At 41.8% G+C, this 20081-nt stretch overlaps 2 protein-coding genes across 6 annotated transcripts in view; both read right to left on the bottom strand.

The window, feature by feature from the left end:
* LOC134089157 (tripartite motif-containing protein 16-like) overlaps positions 1 to 11318 on the bottom strand; it is a 16620-nt gene extending 5302 nt beyond the window's left edge. For 2 of the 5 annotated variants that reach the window (XR_009940026.1, XM_062543498.1), the window contains exons 1-5: positions 10698 to 11318; positions 9923 to 10018; positions 5650 to 5883; positions 5055 to 5217; positions 4911 to 4943 (exon numbers count right to left, since the gene is read on the bottom strand). Coding sequence is in view for 4 of the 5 variants with exons in the window: in XM_062543498.1 (XP_062399482.1) it covers positions 4911 to 4943; positions 5055 to 5217; positions 5650 to 5883; positions 9923 to 10018; positions 10698 to 11285 (1114 nt within the window). In the remaining variant the exon portion in view is untranslated. Of the gene's footprint in view, positions 1 to 129; positions 740 to 3352; positions 3556 to 4085; positions 4149 to 4706; positions 4767 to 4910; positions 4944 to 5054; positions 5218 to 5649; positions 5884 to 9922; positions 10019 to 10697 lie in introns of those variants that run through there. The other 3 variants (XM_062543502.1, XM_062543499.1, XM_062543501.1) reach the window with 3 other exon arrangements.
* A 3139-nt stretch (positions 11319 to 14457) lies between these two features.
* On the bottom strand, positions 14458 to 20081 carry LOC134089161 (tripartite motif-containing protein 16-like protein). Its single transcript, XM_062543505.1, has 8 exons — positions 19471 to 20081; positions 18327 to 18422; positions 17564 to 17797; positions 16324 to 16495; positions 16205 to 16237; positions 15969 to 16028; positions 15646 to 15702; positions 14458 to 15429 (listed from the first exon to the last, which is right to left on the bottom strand). The coding sequence occupies exons 1-8, from the start codon at positions 20047 to 20049 to the stop codon at positions 14942 to 14944; spliced, it is 1719 nt and encodes a 572-aa protein (XP_062399489.1). The 5' UTR covers positions 20050 to 20081; the 3' UTR covers positions 14458 to 14941.

The raw sequence follows: 20081 nt of genomic DNA, 5'->3' as shown, positions 1-20081 counted from the left end.
TTCCTGGTTTGTGAGTTGTCTAATGAAAACTGCAGAAAACCAGTAGACTTACAAGTATAATGTTCTTGTCATTGTGTGTGCCAGACCTTTCCAATAAAATTAAGACGCAAGTGTAGCTCCAGTACTCACCTGTTTGTCATTCATTTCTGCTACCAATGTGACTGTGTCATGGCCTTTATGTTCGTCCATCGTACACAGATAGCAGATAAAACTCTGATCAGTTCGACAAAATATTTCAAACACCTTCTTATGACGAGGGCATATCCTCTCCTGTAGCTGTCCTGTGGCATCGATCACTGAGTGTTTTCTTGGATTAAGTTCATTGTGAGCTTTGAAATGAGTTTCACAGTAAGACACCAGACAGTCCAAACAGGACTTCACAGCTTTGTGTTGTCTCCCAGTGCAGATATCACACTCCACATCTCCAGGTCCAGCAGTAGCAGCCTGGATTCTGGTCTTCTTACATTTCTCCATTTCAGCAATCAGAGGGGTTTTGTAGAGGACAGGTCTGGGAGTGAAGGTGTGTTTGCACAGGGGGCAGCTGTAGACTCCTTTCTGATCCTCCTGATCCCATCAGCCCTTAATGCACCTCATACAGAAGTTACTGTATGTCCACAGGGAATAGTCACAGGGTCCTTCAGCAGATCTAGACACACTGGACATGTGAAAGACTCTTCCTCCTGAGAAATTGCCTCCGCCATTTTCTAGCTCTCTCATACACACACCAAGCACACACTGTGAGAAGCAGCAGCAGTGTGAGAGTTGAGTTTAGTTTCTGTTTTCATCAGAACTCTCAGGAAATGCACAGGTGGGGAGGGGTGGGGTGGGGGTGAGGGAGTAGCCAATCAGATTCCTGTGTGTCTGAGTCAGAGACTGGAAAAAGGGGTTGAATCCGATTGATATTTTGAGCATGAAGTGAGCATGAAGTGGACTCTACACACTGTTATCATGTGTAGTTACTGTACAAGATACTGTATATTCTGTGTTAAGAATCTAAGGACAGCTCCCCATGGTCAGCTGTTTCGTATCAGGAGTCTTGAGTCTGCAGTTCAGATAAATCTGGTGTGTTAAGAGCCATTTGGTCTGGTGTTAAAGCACCACTGGTCTGTGGTCATCCAGTAAGGACCAGGCAACAGACCAGTGTGTTTCATTTGACTGTAATCACTCAGAGACAGCAGAAAGAGATTCAGACACAGCTCCTGTGAGGGTGTGGAGATATGAGAACAGCACTGGTGTGTTCTGGTAAAAGTTGTGTTTCAGCATGCCTCAGATGGCTGGCTTTTCAGACACAGTACATCAAACCAGTTTTGCAGGTTCATCTATTAACAGATTGTTTTGTATATGAGGGGAATCAAGGCCATGGTTTAGTAACACAAACTAATCTAATGTGATGTGATATGAAGAGATTTACAGTAGAAAGTAGGCTATGCAGTGTTCCAGAATAACTTTACTGATGATAGAACAGCACAACTAACAGCAGACACATCTGGTTTCATAGTACTGATGACCAGCTAGTGGTGATGTGATTCCCTGATATGCTGCACAGTGCACAGCTCTCAGTAAGTTTTTCAGCAGCAACTCTTTATTTTAACACACAAAATAACACTAAATATTCTGCTACTGAAACTGTTGTTCAGTTGGTTGGAATACAATTCAACTCAGATAGTTTAAATGATATTTAATGTGCTTGGGGTCGCATTACCACCTCAAACGTGTATTTTTTTCTGATAACAGAATTCCATGTCATCCATGATCTGAACAATCCAAACAGTCAGTTCTAGCTCAAGTTGTTGCAGCCAGACCTTGAGAAACAGATATCTATGGTATGTGAAAAATCACTGGAATTCTCCATTAACATTTATTAGCTATTTTGCATATAAAACACCAACATTGATATATTGTGAAGATAGTGATGATACTGTATCGTGACATCCCACCCCTCCCACAAACCATCTCCCACCCCTATGCAACATCAGCATCCTTTTCAGTTTTCATGGGGGATTATTGGGGCCCTTCATCCCAGCATGTCCATCATTTTTCACCATGAGGTGGCAGTATATGCACACACACTAGGGCAGCATTCAAAACTAGGGATCTTCTGGTGATTACTGTGAGATCTGTGTGTTATGAAAGCCCACTGCTCAGGCTGGGGAACGGCTACAAACACCACAAGGTGGCAGTATATGCACACACACTGGGGCAGCATTCATAACAAGGGATCTTCTGGTGATCACTGTGGGATCTGTGTGTTATAAAAGGCAGTTATCAGGCTGGGGAACGGCTACACACACAGCTGATCTCTAGCTCCTCCGTGGGCACCCCAGTGCCATCCCTGTAGATGGCCACTACAACACTGCAGCTGATCCACTACAACTGGGCTCAGTGATAACCATGCAATGGTTCCAAGGTAGCCAAATGTACTTTATTTGTGCTTTGATACATGTAGCCTACTGCAGTTCCATAAGTGACCTGAAACAGACATCAGAACACTATTTATGAAAATATTTCAAATATTGCAAATATTTCAGATATTGCAAATGAGGTTGAATGCACCATTTGGAAGAATACAATGATTTCACTCTAATCTTTTGGAAGAAAGCACCATGATGACACCCAGTTTTCACCATTTTCATGCTTTATTACATGTATATTCAGAAATAACTGCTACAGGAGCAACCACCTGATTTGAATTATTTCATTTAAGAAGTGAGTGTAGGAGGGAGAGGAAATGGATTGTGGGAGAGGATCAGAGGGGGTGAAACACTGAAATATCAACATACTTCCCACCCAATAGTGCATGTGTGGTGTGCTGATGTGTGTTCCAGCAGAGGTCCAGAGGTGCAGATGCTGTATGATATCCTTACATGTGAATGGTGGCTTATATGTGTGCTGATGAGATTGGATGTGTGTGTGTGTGTGTGTGTGTGTGTGTGTGTGTGTGTGTGTGTGTGTGTGTGTGTGTGTGTGTGTGTGTGTGTGTTAACAGCATCTATTTGTATCTGGAGTCTTTGCATCTCTGCCCTGCTGTGTGGGTCACAACAGCTTCACTGATGAGCAAATAGAAACACATCTAAACCCAGGATAGAGTGTGTGAGAGAATGTGGTCTGGACTCTGTGCAGGAGGGTCATTGTGTCAGTGATGCTGTAGAAGGCCAGAGTTCCTGCCCTGTGATCCACATACACTCCTATTCTGGAGCTGGCCACTAGAGGGAGTTTAGTCTCTTCATTGTTGTAATAGAAAGAGAATCTGCCTAAGATGGAGCGGCACAGACTCCAGGACTGATCATTAAGTCCAAACACACACTCATAACCCCGTCCTTTCCTGCTGATGCTTTTATATGAGACTGCTATAGAAACCCACCCACTCCACTCCACCTCCCAGTAGCAGCGTCCAGACACACCCTCTCTACACAGCACCTGTTCCCACCCATCAAATCTCTCTGGATGATCAGGACATGACTGGAGCTCAGCTCTGCACTCCAACCCTCCTGTTCCCCTCAGACAGATGGAGGTTTCTGTGTGCTCTGTTTGGATCCAGTGTGAAGTGAACGGAGTCTGATGAAGGAGACGAGAAAACAGGATGAACTTAGACTTGTATTTGAGTATTACACCGTGGGTGTGTGTGTACATGTAAATGTGCACAAGTGTATGTACATGTGTATGATTGTGTGTGTGTACGTGTACATGTGAATGTGTGTGTGTGTGTGTACATGTGTACATGTGTATAATTCAGTATGATTGGTGTGTGTGTGTGTGTGTGTGTGTGTGTGTGTGTGTGTGTGTGTGTGTGTGTGTGTGTGTGTGTGTGTGTGTGTGTGTGTGTGTGTGTGTGTGTGTGTGTGGTCTGTGTACATTTGTAAATCAGGCTTCTTGGCCAAGTATATACAAGGAATTTGGCCGTACAAGGGATTTTAATCATGTCCCAATAATGCTGATAACCATGATCATTTTGGTTACTGTGTGTGTGTGTGTGTGTGTGTGTGTGTGTGTGTGTGTGTGTGTGTGTGTGTGTGTGTGTGTGTGTGTGTGTCTGTGTGTCTGTGTGTGTGTGTGTGTGTGTGTGTGTGTGTGTGTGTCCAACTTACACTGCAAGAACTCCTCTCTGGTCACTGGTTCAGGAAAAACACCAGACGCTGAAACACCAGACACTGAAACAGAAAATATCACTTTACTACCAATAAAACAGCTGCATTTGCGTATAAAGAGAATATACTGTATACCGATGACAGCACACTCATTTAAATCACATCAGATTGTATAAAGAAGGTTATACTGCATTATGAGTCCCCAGCTGCTTAAATCTGAAAGGCCTCCAACCTCCCACTGACGAGTCCCTCATCTTCATTAGGAGGGTAGGGGCATGTTTAGAGGATTTTCAGTTCCACCACAATCAGTTTATTATCACAAGACTACTGCAGAAGTAATGGGTGTAATCTAATAGTTCGGAGTGCATTTTAATGTAACTGTTAGTTAAAGCTGAATTCTAACTCTTATCTCTGATCTCCATGAGCTTCTACTTTTGTACACTGATCAATGTAAACATCTAAAGGGCCTTAATGTCACATTCTAGGCCTACTCGAGCCTTTTAGGTTTGACATCTGAAATAGGGTTTTAGAGATAAAAACATTCAGTGAAACTATTATTCCTTTGCTTGACCCCAGATGCAACGGCTTAGGGGCTGTTAGAATCAGTGAGTAAAAACTTACTTTGTGGTGGTAGCATCCCCTTACTGTTTGTTTTTCTGATTGGGAGTTCAGGATCAGTATCTGGGAACCAACACAGAGTACCACAGAGACATTCATTCACCCAGGATCAGCAAAGCAAAACAAAACAAAACACATCTTGCAAACATCTCAGTGAAATATTTTTTTTCAGCTTAAGATGGGAATGCAATTTAATGACAGACTCACATTCTAAAGACTGGAGGATCTCGATATGTGCCACTGTTGAGAGATACAGAACATACAGAGTCAAATGAATCCATAACTGTTTGAACATAACAGTGTCGTATAAAAGTAGTTTATCATTGCATCCATTCTAGAGATTTGTCCAACCTGCTGCAGATATCTTGGCCACTTCCTGCTTGAAGATGCCTTCCAGTTTCTCCTCCAGCTGCACCTTCACTGCAGAGACAGATTTCTTCACAGCCTCAAAAGAGACACTTTGGTTGATGGTCATGCTGGGAGAGCAAGGAGAGTATCGGAATGATGGGATATTCTACAAAGAAAAATATATAAGTTGAGAGAATTGATTATGAATGTCAAGCTGGTTGGTACTGCAAGGAGCAGCAGTGACTGACACAACATTCTGCAGAGAGAAACGCACAAAAGGTGAGACAGGCCACCTGAATATTCAGTCAGGGCTGTTTCCCCAAAGGCTGCATGTACAGTATAATGGATTCAATCTGTTGTTTTATTGTGTGTAATTAAGCATTGGTGTGTGTAAGTATTGTACATACTGTACATGCTGCATGTAAAGCAATACAATCTATGTTTTACCTCATCACACATCATACAGCCCACATACAGATTTGTATTCCACAGTTGCTGTTTGGGTATATGTCATATATTTCACAGAAAGAAAGACACTCAATATTCGTTCTTATTCTTTACATTCAATTTCAGTTTTGAGAGTGCAGATAAAATGTACCTTGAGGAAATGGATGTGATCCTCTGTGTATGAAAGCTGCTCCAGTTCAGCATCTCTCCTCTTTAGCTCAGCAATCTCCTGCTCCAGTCTCTTCAGGAGTCCTTCAGCCCGACTCACCTCAGTCTTCTCATGAGCTCTGATCAGCTCTGTCACCTCAGAGCGCCTTCTCTCGATGGAGCGGATCATCTCAGTGAAGATCCTCTCACTGTCTTCCACTGCTGTCTGTGCAGAGCTCTGTTAGGAGACACACAAAGAGGAGGGCAGGAGACACACAGAGGGAGGTGAAGCTGAAAGTGTTTCATGGTGTCAGTGGTTCTTTGTGTGCTGTAGAGATGGCAGCAGAGGCACAGTTACTCACTGTCACAATTTATGGAGGTAGATTTGTCTCTTTAATATTCAATCATAAAAAAGTGTGCTTCAATCAAAAAATATATCTTCAATCAAACAACATCAAAAAACAATCTCTTCTGTCAAAGAAAACACAATCATTCAAAGAAAAAAGTATTTGAATGCAAAAAAAATGAAACTAAAAAAAATGACTTTGAACACCTTTTTTCTTTGATTGAAAATGTTTTTTCGTGATAGAAGTGAAAGTTTTTTTGTTTAAAGCAGCTTTTTTGATTGAAGTAATATTTTTTTTGTTTGGGCCATAATATGGGTAGGACATTTGTGTCTTTATTATATTGAAAACATTTTCAATCATGGAAAAAAAGGGTTCAAATGCAATTCTTTGGGTCTCAAATAGTTTTGGCATTCAACATTTTGTTTCAATGACTGAAATAGTTTGTTTTTTTGTTCTATTGAAGTTGGGGTTTTGTTTGATTTGGTTTTTTCTTTGAAGCAACATCTTTTTCTATTGAATAATAAAGACACAAATGTCCTACCCACATGTTTTTGAGTCTCAATTTTTTTTTGCATTCAAATACTTTTTTCTTTGAATGAATGTGTTTTCTTTGACAGAAGATAATGTTTTTTCTTATTGAAGATATATTTTTTGATTGAAGCACACTTTTTATGATTGAATAATAAAGAGACAAATCTACCTCCATACAAATCTACCTCCATAGTAATGTTATTGCACAGGCAGCACACCGTGCTCTCACAAGTGGGTTAGCAAAGAACTGGCACGATTTAGGACTAAGCTAGCCGAAGCCTAATAGGCAATGGCCGCGTTTCCCAAACGCGATCTTTCTTAAGGACTTAACCCTTAGATGCATAAGTGGGGTCAAAAATGACCCCAAGCATTTTCTATGGAATTTCAAAAGTTAACCCTAGGATCTTTTGATTTTTATCAACTGTGGCAGTCAGGTATACATTTACTGTTGATTATCACATCTCATGTCAGCAGTCTCACCATCCTGAAGGCTATTTTTACACAACAACATAAATGTAAGTATCATCATATAATGTGACGGCCAAGCGTTCATAGCGACGTCGTTTTTTGATCCTTTGATGTCCGCTCTTCCTATCATTGTGAAGCAGAATTCACCAAGCGATATTTACAGAGGGATTTGTTGATATAGCGTCTTTGGCCTGATTTGTATGACTTTTGTATGCCTAAAAATAGGGCGAAAATCTATTTTTTAAGCCAATTGGCAGTATTTTCTGATTTACTGGATAACAAAAGAAGATATTCATAATCACCTCTGTAAATGTTTTTTTTATTTGATATATTAACACTACAAAAAAATAATTTTCAACCTGGCTTTTTCCAATGGTCAGATTCTTCGCATCAAAACATATATGCAAATCAGCGCATATTTAATTAGACATGACCTAATTAGCATATTTAAACATAAATACAGAAAACTTGCAATACGTTTTTTTCTCCTATTTATATGAATATTCAACTGGTAAAGTTTCATGAAGATATCTCTAAGTTAAAAATGTTACCCTATTCACCTATGTCGAGATAATTTTAGGATGTTTACCTTTTTTTGCCTTTCTAAAAGCTGATTTGTAATAAAATTTTAATAAACAGTGATACATCAATATGTCCAACATGAAATAATTATTTTTTTGACAAATATATAATAAAAATCATCATCTTTAACCAAAATGAAAGACATTATTTGAGTTTGCAGCAAAAAACGCATGCATTCTAATTGGGGTCATTTTTGACCCCACTCATGGAAGAGTGTAGGTATTGGTAGCCTATGCATCTAAGGGTTAAGAAGGCTCCAAAGAAGGAATCGCTATGAAGGAGCGCTAAGATACGGGTGTTTCCCAAACGCGTTCTTAACTGCCTTCTTAGGAGAATCTTAAGATCAAGCCAAAGAAGCTTTTGAAGAAGCTCTTAACGAGAGCTGTTCACCACGGTGGTGCTAAAACGGAATCAATCGATGCCAGGCAAATCGATCACCCACCCCTTTATAAGCGCACAAGTCACACACAGCGCCCCGTGTCCCACCTACAGGTGCAATTAGGCTACGCATGTATCGTGTGTGCGTGCGTGTTTGTGTGTGTATTGTTTCTGAAGATAATTTGCTGCGCCCTTGCGGCACTTCTGCAGCCTGGGCTGTGCGGTCGCGGCTCCTTACGTCTGCCAAAAAAAACTCAAACTAACTGATAAAACAGGGTGATTATCAATATAGCCTACAGTAGGTCTATTTTTTATTAGCTCAGGCCATTCATATATTAACTCATGCAAGACGCATCCCATCTCTCTTATAGAGTAGGGTGCATATGCATTAATGTAAACCGGACTTTTACATCGCGGACTTTGGCAACGCCTAGAGTACTGTAGCAGGTGAAGCCTCATTGGATTAGGTTCTTAGTTCAATTACATCTGTTTCCTTGATATCCGTGGAATGCCACAGGGTTGTTGATGTTTGTTGTATGTGAAGTACTATTAACTCATATGCAGATGTGTTGAAAACTTAAACGTGTAATTCAATATTATTTTTCTAAGTCTATGTTTCTTGCGCCAGTGGTCCACAGCCACGAGTGCATTGCAACATTGAAAATTGTTTTATTGTTTAAAAAAGTGGAGGATACATTTCCCTGACGCAGCTTGATCATTAAAGCCTAGAAATCTAGGTGCCCCTAGCGGCAGGCTATGATCACTGAGCATTTGATCGCTAAGAAGGCTGTTAAGAGTGGGTCAGCTCGATCGTACGTTTCCTTCTTAGTGAAAGATCTTCTTAAGCTAAGAGCGACTCTGGGAAACACGTTTTTTCTTTCACAGCGTTCTTAAGAGCGCTCCAAAGAAGATCTTGGCGTTAAGAGCTTCTTAACGTGTTTGGGAAATGCGGCCCTTGTTACATATCTTCCAACAAACATAAATATGGGGCAACAATCTAATGTTAAATATTAACAATTATATATTGCCTGTGTGTGGTATATAGCCTAGGCCCTACTTGGGATGCTTACATGCAGATGTCAATGGTTTTCTATTTTGGTAGGCCTACTGATTTAATGATCCGAAGTTCAGACGGTAAGCCTAGCTGTGACATGCAGTCACCTGACATCACCATCAAAGTAGGGAATATTTCAGAACTTTTAACGTGGACAGCTCCCTTAAGAGCATCTACGCTACGAGCATGCATTCACGCTACGAGCATGCTCGGGAAACAGTCGGCAAATTGTTCATGTTGGATAAACATGCTGAGTCCGACACATATGCACCCATGTTGGTAAGCAGGCTGTTAACGTCACGTAACGTTGCATAGGCTATCAACAACCGCGATTGCCTAGCGCTGTTGCCTGATCAGGTTGCTGAACTTGCAACAATATGCCGACACACACGTCGGTAGCATTCCGTTAAAATGTGCATTTAAAACAGCCGCTCTTGACTCTATCTGGACATCGGCTATGGGCATAACATTCATTCAAACATCACTTCCGAGTTCATGGCACTGGCATATGGCCATGGTCATGCAGTTAACTTTAGGCTATAATTTCCCAAGAACAGCAAAAACGCACGGGTATGTAATGTGTTTAATATTGCCATTAGCTGCAACTCAAACACTTTTCCCCTTCACTTTTTTTTCTTTGCAAATAAAGTAAAAAGATTCTACATCATCACCAATCTAATCTATCTGCATCAACGTCATTGGGCAACAAGTTTCTTGGAAAACATTGTTTGCATGGGCACTGCACTAGTATGGATTCAGCATTTGTATCATGAAGCAAATGTTCTGGCAAGCAACCTGATACCTAAAATCTAGATGTGGGCCTAGCAGATTTGTCAATAGAGCAAGGTGGCATATTAATTATGATAACATTTGAGAGCTGAAACCAGCTGTTGTCTTCTCCTCTGGTCAGTACTCACCTTGAGAGTCTCCACAGCCTTCCTCAGCTCCTGCAGCTCCTTCTCTCTCTCCTGGATTCTCTGCTGGAATCTCCCCTGGGTCTGCCCCAACTGTTTCTGTTGATACAAATGCAGGCAATTTAAGGCAAGTTTATTTATATTGGACAGGACTTTTCACTGCCTTTCACATTTCCATGTGCTTTACATGTAATGCCAATAATAGTAAAACATAGCAAATAGAATCATAAAAGGGAAATAGTTCAAATATATTCCATAAAACAAACGTAATAATTAAAAGACATACAAAAGACAAAAAAGTTAACCGATAACGTGCTTCTGTTGAACAGGAACTGCATTTGATCAGTTAGCAGAGAGCATCTAAGAACCGTTTGGTCTCAAACTGGCAACGGTTGGTTCCAGAGTTGCTTGTATTGCAGCTGAAAGCTGCCTCACCATGTTTAATTACCGCAGCAGGTTTTACCAACAAGTATTTGCTTTTGAGACCTCAGAGGTCTGGAAGATGGGTACTGCTGAAGGAAGCCTGATAGGTAATCATAATGATTTATAAAAATGCTGTGCAGGTATAGTTTGGCTTCCCAGGCTACTGTGCAGGGTCTTAATTATTGGAGAATGTCAGTTAGTATAGTTCCTGGTACAGGTCTTCTCTGACAAGAGAGAGAGTCTTCCAAAAAATAAATAGACTTTAAGAAGTATAATATTCTTGTAATTGTATAGACATATTATAGCAAAGACTTTTCAAAATAAATTACAAGACAAGTCTAACTTCAGTACTCACCTGTTTGTTGTTAATTTCTTCTACAGCTGTGACTGTGTCGTGGCCTTTATGATCATCCATCACACACAGATAGCAGATACAACTCTGATCAGTACGACAAAAGATTTCAAACACCTTCTTATGACGAGGGCATATCCTCTCCTGTAGCTGGCCTGTGGCATCAATCACTGAGTGTTTCCTTCCTGGGTTTATATCATTGTGAACCTTTAGGTGAGTTCCACAGTAAGACAGGAGACAATCCAGACAGGACTTCACAGCTTTGAGTTTTCTCCCAGTGCAGACGTCACACTCCACATCTCCAGCTCCAGCAGAACACTGAGCAGGAGCAGCAGCCTGGATTCTGGTCTTCCCAAATTTCTCCACCATTTCAGCAATCAGAGGGTTTTTGTAGAGGACAGGTCTGGGAGTGAAGGTGTGTTTGCACAGGGGGCAGCTGTAGACTCCTTTCTGATCCTCCTGATCCCAGCAGCCCTTAATGCACCTCATACAGAAGTTATGTCCACAGTGAATAGTCACTGGGTCCTTCAGCTGCTCCAGACACACTGGACATGTGAAAGACTCTTCCTCCTGAGAAATAGCCTCCGCCATTTTCTAGCTCACACAAACACACACCAAGCACACACTCTGAGAAGCAGCAGCAGAGTGAGAGTTGAGTTGAGTTTCTGTTTTGCTTCATCAGAACTACAAGGAAGTGGACAGGGTGGGGTGGATGAGGGAGTATGAGACTGGAAAAGGCGGTTGGATCAGATTGATATGAATGAACTGAAGTGGACTCAACACACTGTGATCATGTGTAGTTATGAGATATATTCTGTGTTAGGAATCTAAGGACAGCGTTACAGTAGCCTAAGTGAGCCTCAGTGAGCCTCAGTGGTCAGATATTTTGTATCAGGAGTATTGAATCTCAGCAGTTCAGATCAGTGTGGTGGTGTGAAAAGCCATCTGGTCTGGTGTTAAAGCATCACTTGTCTGTGGTCATCTAATCATTTCCAGGCAGCAGAAAACCAGTGTGTTTCATTTGACTGTAATCACACACAGAGATTCAGACACCGTTCACATGAGGGTGTGGAGATATGAGAAAAGCACTCGTGTTCTGGTAAAAGCCATATTTCAGAATACCTGACACTGAACATCAAACTGGTTTTGCAGGTTCAGCTATGCAGAGATTGTTTTTCTATTTAAGGGGAATCAAGGGCCTGATCTAATGTGATGTGATGTGATATGAAGAGACTTATATTGGGGGATAGTTGATGTTATGCCCCCCTGTGTGACTGACTGTGTCCCCCTGTCCTCCCTTTTCCTCTCAGTGCACAGGCAAGGGGGGCTTTCAGCACAAGTGTGTTACGATAGTTTGAACAGTGCACATTAACTGGTGCGCTGTGTTCCCAATACAAGAGAAAGTATGGCAGCGTTCCAGCATAACTTCACTGATGATTGAACAGCACAACTAACAGCAGAGACGTCTGGTTTTATAATACTGGTTGCCAGCTAGTGGTGATGTGATTCCCTGATATGCTGCACAGCACTCAGTAAGCTTTCCAGCAGCAACTCTTTTTATGGTTCGAGGCTCGTGGTACAACTTTATGGACTTGAGGCCACATTACCACCTTGACTGCACATTATTTTTCTGATAACCGAACGCTGTGTCATCCATTATCCCTAACTTGACATCAATCACAAGCGCTAACCTACAGCCCTACCACCATCAGTCTGGTAGGAACATACAATAGCACTATTGCATATAAGAAACCATCAGACGTTTCATTTTATTCCAAATCATGAATTTTGCATGCACGGTTGTCAGTCAAGGTTGTTCAACAAAGCATCAACATGTACAAAAGGCTGGGTACAATCTCATGAAGATTTACATTACAGACTAGAAAAGCACTCAGAGAGCAGACCTCCGCCAATTGTTCTTCCTGGGTTGTCATATGTTTGAACCTAAACTATTCATATCGCCACCACATGGTCATACCATGCCATTACACCGCCAAGCGAAAAACATAACCGCCTCCTGAATCCAGACGGTGATACGGATCACTCCTAAAATGTAATAGTTTCTTCCATGGGTCATTTCAGACCTTCCCTGAAAATGTCAGCGAAATCCATCCATTGCTTTTTGAGTTATCTTACTAGCAAACAGACAAACAAACAAACCCTGATGAAAACATAACCTCCTTGGCAGAGGTAAATATAGTCTCATCCAGGGGTTATGATAAAACCTCATTAGCATCATAGCACAGATCATAGTGCACATGTAGTGATCTCATCAAGGCATTTCTCCCCCAATAGCTCATGTGTGGTGTGCTGATGTGTGTGTGTGTCAGCACAGCAAAGATCCAGAGGTGCAGATGCTGTGATGGTCGCTGTGGTCCAGAGACGCGTGAAAGGCTTCAGACTGAGGTCCTCAAGATCAGAGATTCATGGGCCCGCTGCAGTCAGAGCCATATGTGTGTGGTGTTTAATACGTGAGGTGTTGAGATATGGTGTGTTTTTATAGGCGTGCGTGTGTGTGTGTGTGTGTGTGTGTGTGTGTGTGTGTGTGTGTGTGTGTGTGTGTGTGTGTGTGTGTGTGTGTGTGTGTGTGTGTGTGTGCGTGCGTGCGTGCGTGCGTGCGTGCGTGCGTGCGTGCGTGCGTGCGTGTGTGGATGTAGAGGATGTAGAGGATAGTTACTGATGATGTAACAAAGGTCAGGAGTGGCTGGGGGCAAACAAATCTGTAGTCATCAAGGTACAACTCAACTTAGACATCATTTCAAAAAGCATTAATATGTGGCAGCAGAGGTACAGTGTGTGTGTGTGTGTGTGTGTGTGTGTGTGTGTGTGTGTGTGTGTGTGTGTGTGTGTGCGTGCTCGAGTGTGTGTGTGTTTCAATTGTGTTTCCTGCATTTGATCCATTTTATTTGGGGGCCTGCAGAAATATTCACCTGGTTGTTGTATGTATGGAGGTCACAGATTTAGCTGCTGATCAGAAGTGGAACTCAGGGTATGTGAGTGAATGCAGAAAAAGGGCTTGGGGGTCAGAGATGAAGGAATGGCCTCAGTCTGATGATCTTCAGACCAAAGCACCTCACCCTGCTGTCAATAATACAATGCACAACATACATACAGTACATAATACAATACAACAATACATGTGTGATGCTTTAGCACGTTTTGTGATGAGATGTGATCTGTGAATGTGTGTGTGTGTGTGTGTGTGTGTGTGTGTGTGTGTGTGTGTGTGTGTGTGTGTGGATTTTGTCTGTGCGTGAGTCACAATAACTTCACAGCTGACCGTGGACTTATCCAAAACACGGGGTAAAGTGAACGTAGTCTGGACTCTGTGCAGGAGGGTCAGAGATACTGTAGAAGGCCAGAGTTCCTTAGCCTGACTCTCGCCAGATCCTTGTAGTTCCGCCATGCTCCACCAGAGGCGTTTCGCTGAGCTCCACACAAGGGTCTGGGATTGAGGGCAATGGAAACTCCTTCAAGGGAGCAAAAAATAATGAACCGATCAGGATCGCTAGGAGGGATTTCATAGATGTCTCTTCATTACTGTGCCTGAATGAGGAGACAGAGCCGGAGAGGGCCAGACTCCAGGACTGATCTTACCTTTTGATTGCAGCTTCACACACACACACACACGTGTGTGCAGCATGTATGTGTGAACCCCAGACCAACTGTTTTATTCATAACACTAAATGATCTGACAAATACACATGAATAATGGACTTGATTATATGACATACAAAGATAACATATCCTCCATGAACAGAAGTGATCATGTATGCTTTTTATTTAAAAACAAAATGTATATGTAACATTCACCATAAGGCCCAGGACATACAGTATCATGCATTTTGCCAGTTATGAAGATTGGGACTGAGACTTGGTCAGTCAAGTTGCATTACGAATTGTACATATCATCATACATCATATATATGTATATTGTATATGTATATATGTATAAAGATATATTTAATATCTTGAGAAGAAACTTGTACATATTTACTTCTAGTCATCTTAACCTAATAAGCTTCATATTTAACCTACGATCAGTTACATGTCCAATCACAGCTAGACTAAAGGCCTGAAATGGGGGAGGGGAAGGAGGGTTAGGGGGAGCAGGAGGGAGAGGAAATGGATTGTGAGAGAGGATCAGAGGGGGTGAAATATCATCACAATATATGTGTGTGTGGAGATGTGATACCAGCATCTATCTGTATCTGAGGTCTATGGGTCACAACAGCTTCACTGATGATCTAGGATCTAAACCCAGGGTAGAGTGTGTGAGTGAATGTTGTCTGGACTCTGTGCATGAGGGTCATTGTGTCAGTGATGCTGTAGAAGGCCAGAGTTCCTGCCCTGTGATCCACATACACTCCTATTCTGGAGCCAGCCACTAGAGGGAGTTTAGTCTCTTTATTAATGTACCTGAAAGAAAAACTGGAGCTGTAGAGTTTCAGCCTCCAGGACTGATTATTGCAACCAAACCCACACTGAACACTCCCTCCTTTCCTGTTGATGCTTTTATATGAGACTGCTATATGAACCCCCCTACTCCACTCCACCTCCCAGTAGCAGCGTCCAGACACACCCTCTCTGCACAGCACCTGATGATACCCATCAAATCTCTCTGGATGATCAGGATATGACTGGAGCTCAGCTATCCACTCCACCTTCCTGTTCCCCTCAGAAAGATGGAGTTTACCGTGTGCTGTGTTTGGATCCAGTGTGAAGTGACAGGAGTCTGATGGAGAAGAGAAAACAGGATGAACTTAAGACTTGTGTTTGAGTATACACAGTTTGTGTGTGTGCTTGTGTGTATATGCATGTTTTTTTGTGTGACTGCATACGTGTGTGTGTGTATCTGTACTTATGTAGGTGTGTGTGTGTGTGTGTGTGTGTGTGTGTGTGTATGTGTGCGTGCGTGTGATGGGGGGGGATGGTTGTGTATCAAACTTACACTGCAAGAGCTTCTCTCTGGTTACTGGTTCAGGAAAAACAGCCTGGACATCAGACACTGAAACAGACGGCACTTTACAGCACGTAACTATTCTCAATTCTCAATTCTCATCACCAAAGATCATAGAGCGTATAGCGCAGTGCTCTATCGCAAAAATAATAATAAAAAAAACATGTCCGGCTGCTTTTTGAAACAAGAACGCTGGCAGATTTAGTTTTTCAAACTGAAAAAGTAGTCTGGATAACTTCTTTTGTCAGAAAAAGATGCTACAGTACTGTATGTCTGAACGTACCCTTAGGCTGTTAGAATCAGGAAAGACTTACTGTATGGTGGCAGCACCTCCTTCCTGTCTGTGCTTCTGACTGGGATTTCAGGATCAGTATCTGGGAACCAACACAGAGACACTCATTCACCCAGGATCAACACAACAAAGCAGCCCATCTTATCTTGCATGTATATTATTTTATGTGTGCTCTACCCTTTGGAAAATGTTTTACAATTGTGACAGGCCTGTTAGCTCTGGAGGGAAGCTAATGCAACTTAATGATGACAGACTCACATTCTGAAGACTTGATGATCTCAATATGTGCCACTGTTGAGAGACACAGAACATAAAGAGTCAAATGAATCCATGACTATTAGAACATAACAGTGTGTAATAAAAATAGTTTGTCCAACCTGCTGCAGATATCTTGGCCACTTCCTGCTTGAAGATGCCACCCAGTTTCTCCTCCAACTCCACCTTCAGTGAAGAGACCAACGCAACACCAGCCTCAAAAGAGAAAGTTTGGTTGAAGGTCATGCTGGGTAAGTCTTTAGAGTGAGGAAGGTCTTGGAATGATGACATATTCTACAGAGAAACATGTAAAAGTTAAGTGTTTATTATAAATGCCATGCTAGTCGGAACTATACTGCACCAGTGGCTCACACAACATTCTGCAGAGAGAAACACAGAGAAGGTGAGACATGACACCTGACTACAGTATTTAGTCAGAGCTGGTTCCCCAAAGGCTGCAGACAAAATGAGTTAAATCGGTTTGTTTGGTGTGTGTGTAGTGTGTAACAGATATCCCAAACCAAAAAAAGTAATTTGAGGTATCCTGAAGGACTTTTCCTGTTGTCTGATGTGCAATGGGTCTTATGTTTTTATATATTTTGGGGTCACTTTCCCTCTGTCTTGATCTCCTGTTCCTAGATACACTAAACTTCTCGGTTCCAGAGAAACGAGTTAAAAACCTGCCCACACCAAAAACTGATTGGTTGATTTAGCAAAACAGACCAATCAGGATGCTCTCTGTCTTGCTCGCGATTTGGAGCATAGTCTCTGTCTCGCGTGTGCGCATTTGCTATCTCGCTCACTCTAAATTCTAGAGTTTTTTTCCATTTTGTGGGCATGAGGGAGCCTCTAGCAATAATATGCAGGAGACTCCAGGAACTTCCAGGAGACTTGGGATGCCTGTATTAAGCATTAGTGTGTTTAAGTGTGTTACATGTTATATAGCCTACATACTATATGTAAATCAATACAATCCATTTGTTATCATACATCATACAGATTTTTTTCTTGATCACATATCACATCACACAGCTCACTAAGATAATTTTTCACACAGTGTTACATACAGTACATCTATGTCATATATTTCATATAGGAAGCTATGAACTCATACTCTGACAGGCTACCTGAATGCTCAGTCCCGTGTTTCCCCCAAAGGCTGCATGTAAATGCAACTGTATGAAACTCAATACAATCTATTTGTTACCTCATTACACATCATACAGCTCACATATTTATATATTCCACACTGTTGGTGTTTGGACTAACAGTATGTCACATATTTCACAGAGAGCTATCAGCACAATACTTTGTCTTGTTCTTTATATGTAATTTCAGTTTCAGGAGGGCAGTCAATGTTACCTTGAGGAAATGGATGTGATCCTCTGTGTGTGAAAGCTGCTCCAGTTCATCATCTCTCCTCTTCAGCTCAGCAATCTCCTGCTCCAGTCTCTTCAGGAGTCCTTCAGCACGACTCACCTCAGCCTTCTCCTGAGCTCTGATCAGCTCTGTCACCTCAGAGCGCCTGCTCTCAATGGAGCGGATCATCTCAGTGAAGATCCTCTCACTGTCCTCCACTGCTGTCTGTGCAGAGCTCTGTTAGGAGACACACAAAGAGGAGGGCAGGAGACAAACAGAGGGACAGAGGGGTGCTGTAGAGATGGCAGCAGAGGCTCAGCATACTCATATATACACTAATACTACTATACTAATAATTTTTGTATTGCATGTGTGCCCGCTATTAATTTTGATTTCAGCATGTGCCTCAATTTCACAATGATTACGGTACAGGGTTTGTTCTAACAAATGATCTCAGATCTGCTAACAGCACATAACTGTAATAATTATGATAACATTTGTAGAGCTGTTATTATTCCTTATGGATTCAGCTTACTTATCATTAAGCAACGGTATAAAAAGGGAGAATGTTCTGACAAATTACCGTATACCTGTGTGTGTGTGTGTGTGTGTGTGTGTGTGTGTGTGTGTGTGTGTGTGTGTGTGTGTGTGTGTGTGTGTGTGTGTGTGTGTGTTTGTCATTGGCATATCATCACAGCTGCAATAATGGCAATAACTTTGATAGCTGTAATCTCTATCAGTCAGCTATAGTTTTCTCAGTACTCACCTTGAGAGTCTCCACAGCCTTCCTCAGCTTCTGCAGCTCCTTCTCTCTCTCCTGGATTCTCTGCTGGAATCTCCTCTGGGTCTTCCCCAACTGCTTCTGTTTATGGAAACAGACATACACTTCACCATCAGCTCCATTACAAATACCCATAAATCCATGTCAGTAAGCACCCTGGAAATCCAGAGTTCTCGCGAGAGCACACTTTGAATTCTGTCTTCAAGATACTCTGGCAAAGAGGAATGATGCATGTTACTTCTACCCCTTGCATTGTCGGGACCAACCAAATCGATGTATTCGATATAGACGGGCCAGAGGCGAGCTAAACTGATGACAAGAGCGCTGCAATGTTCAAAGTCAGTTAACAGTGGTCGTAGTGCTATCCAATTGCGTCAAAGTCTGGAATCAGTCAGAGTAAACATTGGTCGTAGTGTTACCCAATTGCGTGCAGTGAGATTTTCACATGCATGCTTGGTGCCGCCCCTTGAATTGGGCCATTATTCTTGGCCAGACCCTTAATCTGAAAGATTACCAGGGTCTGGATTTTCCAGGCCAGTCAGTAAGACCGCTTACAGTGAACTTTACACTATAACTCAGTACCTATAAATGCATTGTATAGGCCTGCACAAAACATACTGTACTGTATGACTGACAACACTGGATCTTGCACTGGCAGATATTCATTTCCTGGATCTTATCATCTCAAGAAGTCACTACAAATTATTTGACTACTGTACATACAGAATATGTAATATACAGACTACGGTACAGTATATACTGTATATAACTCACTATACTATAGTATTACTCCAGTACTCACAATGATAGATTTTACAACATTTTGCATCTGCTATGATTTCCTGGTTTGTGAGTTATCTTCTGAAAATAATCTAAAGAAAATCAGCCATGTTCTTGTTCTTCTTAATGTTCTTGTTATTATACAGCCATTCAAAGCACTGAGAATTCCAAACTGAGAATAACAACGTTTTTGTTTCACACTGTGTTTTATCACTGTAAAATGAAAATCCTCAAGAAATATTGGAATAAGTCAATGAGATTTTAATAGATTTATCAGAGGATATGGCATTTTATACCACCTTTTCAAATCAATTTAAAATTAAGACACAAGTGTAGCTCCAGTACTCACCTGTTTGTTGTTCATTTCTTCTGCAGCTGTAACTGTGTCATGGCCTTTATGATCATCCATCACACACAGATAGCAGATACAACTCTGATCAGTACGACAGAATATTTCAAACACCTTGTTATGATGGGTGCATATCATCTCCTGTAGTTGGCCTGTGGCATCAATCACTGAATGTTTTCTTGGGGTTGCTTCATTGTGAACTTTGAAGTGACTTTCACAGTAAGACACCAGACACTCCAAACAGGACTTCACAGCTCTGCGTTTTTTTCCAGTGCAGACATCACACTCCACATCTCCAGGTCCAGCATAATTGTGAGTAGTAGCTTGGATTTTGGTCTTCCTAAATTTCTCCACCATTTCAGCAATCAGAGAGTTTTTATAGAGGACAGGTCTGGTAGTGAAGGTGTGTTTGCACAGGGGGCAGCTGTAGACTCCTTTCTGATCCTCCTGATCCCAGCAGCCCTCAATGCACCTTATACAGAAGTTATGTCCACAGGGAATAGTCACAGGATCGTTCAGTAGATCAAGACACAATGGACACGTGAAAGACTCTTCCTCCTGAGAAATAGCCTCCGCCATTTTCTAGCTCTCACCAACACCAGGCACACACT

This window comes from Sardina pilchardus, chromosome 8, assembly GCF_963854185.1.
Source record: "Sardina pilchardus chromosome 8, fSarPil1.1, whole genome shotgun sequence".
Lineage (NCBI taxonomy): Eukaryota > Metazoa > Chordata > Actinopteri > Clupeiformes > Clupeidae > Sardina > Sardina pilchardus.
This window is presented reverse-complemented; position numbering and strand designations above follow the sequence as displayed.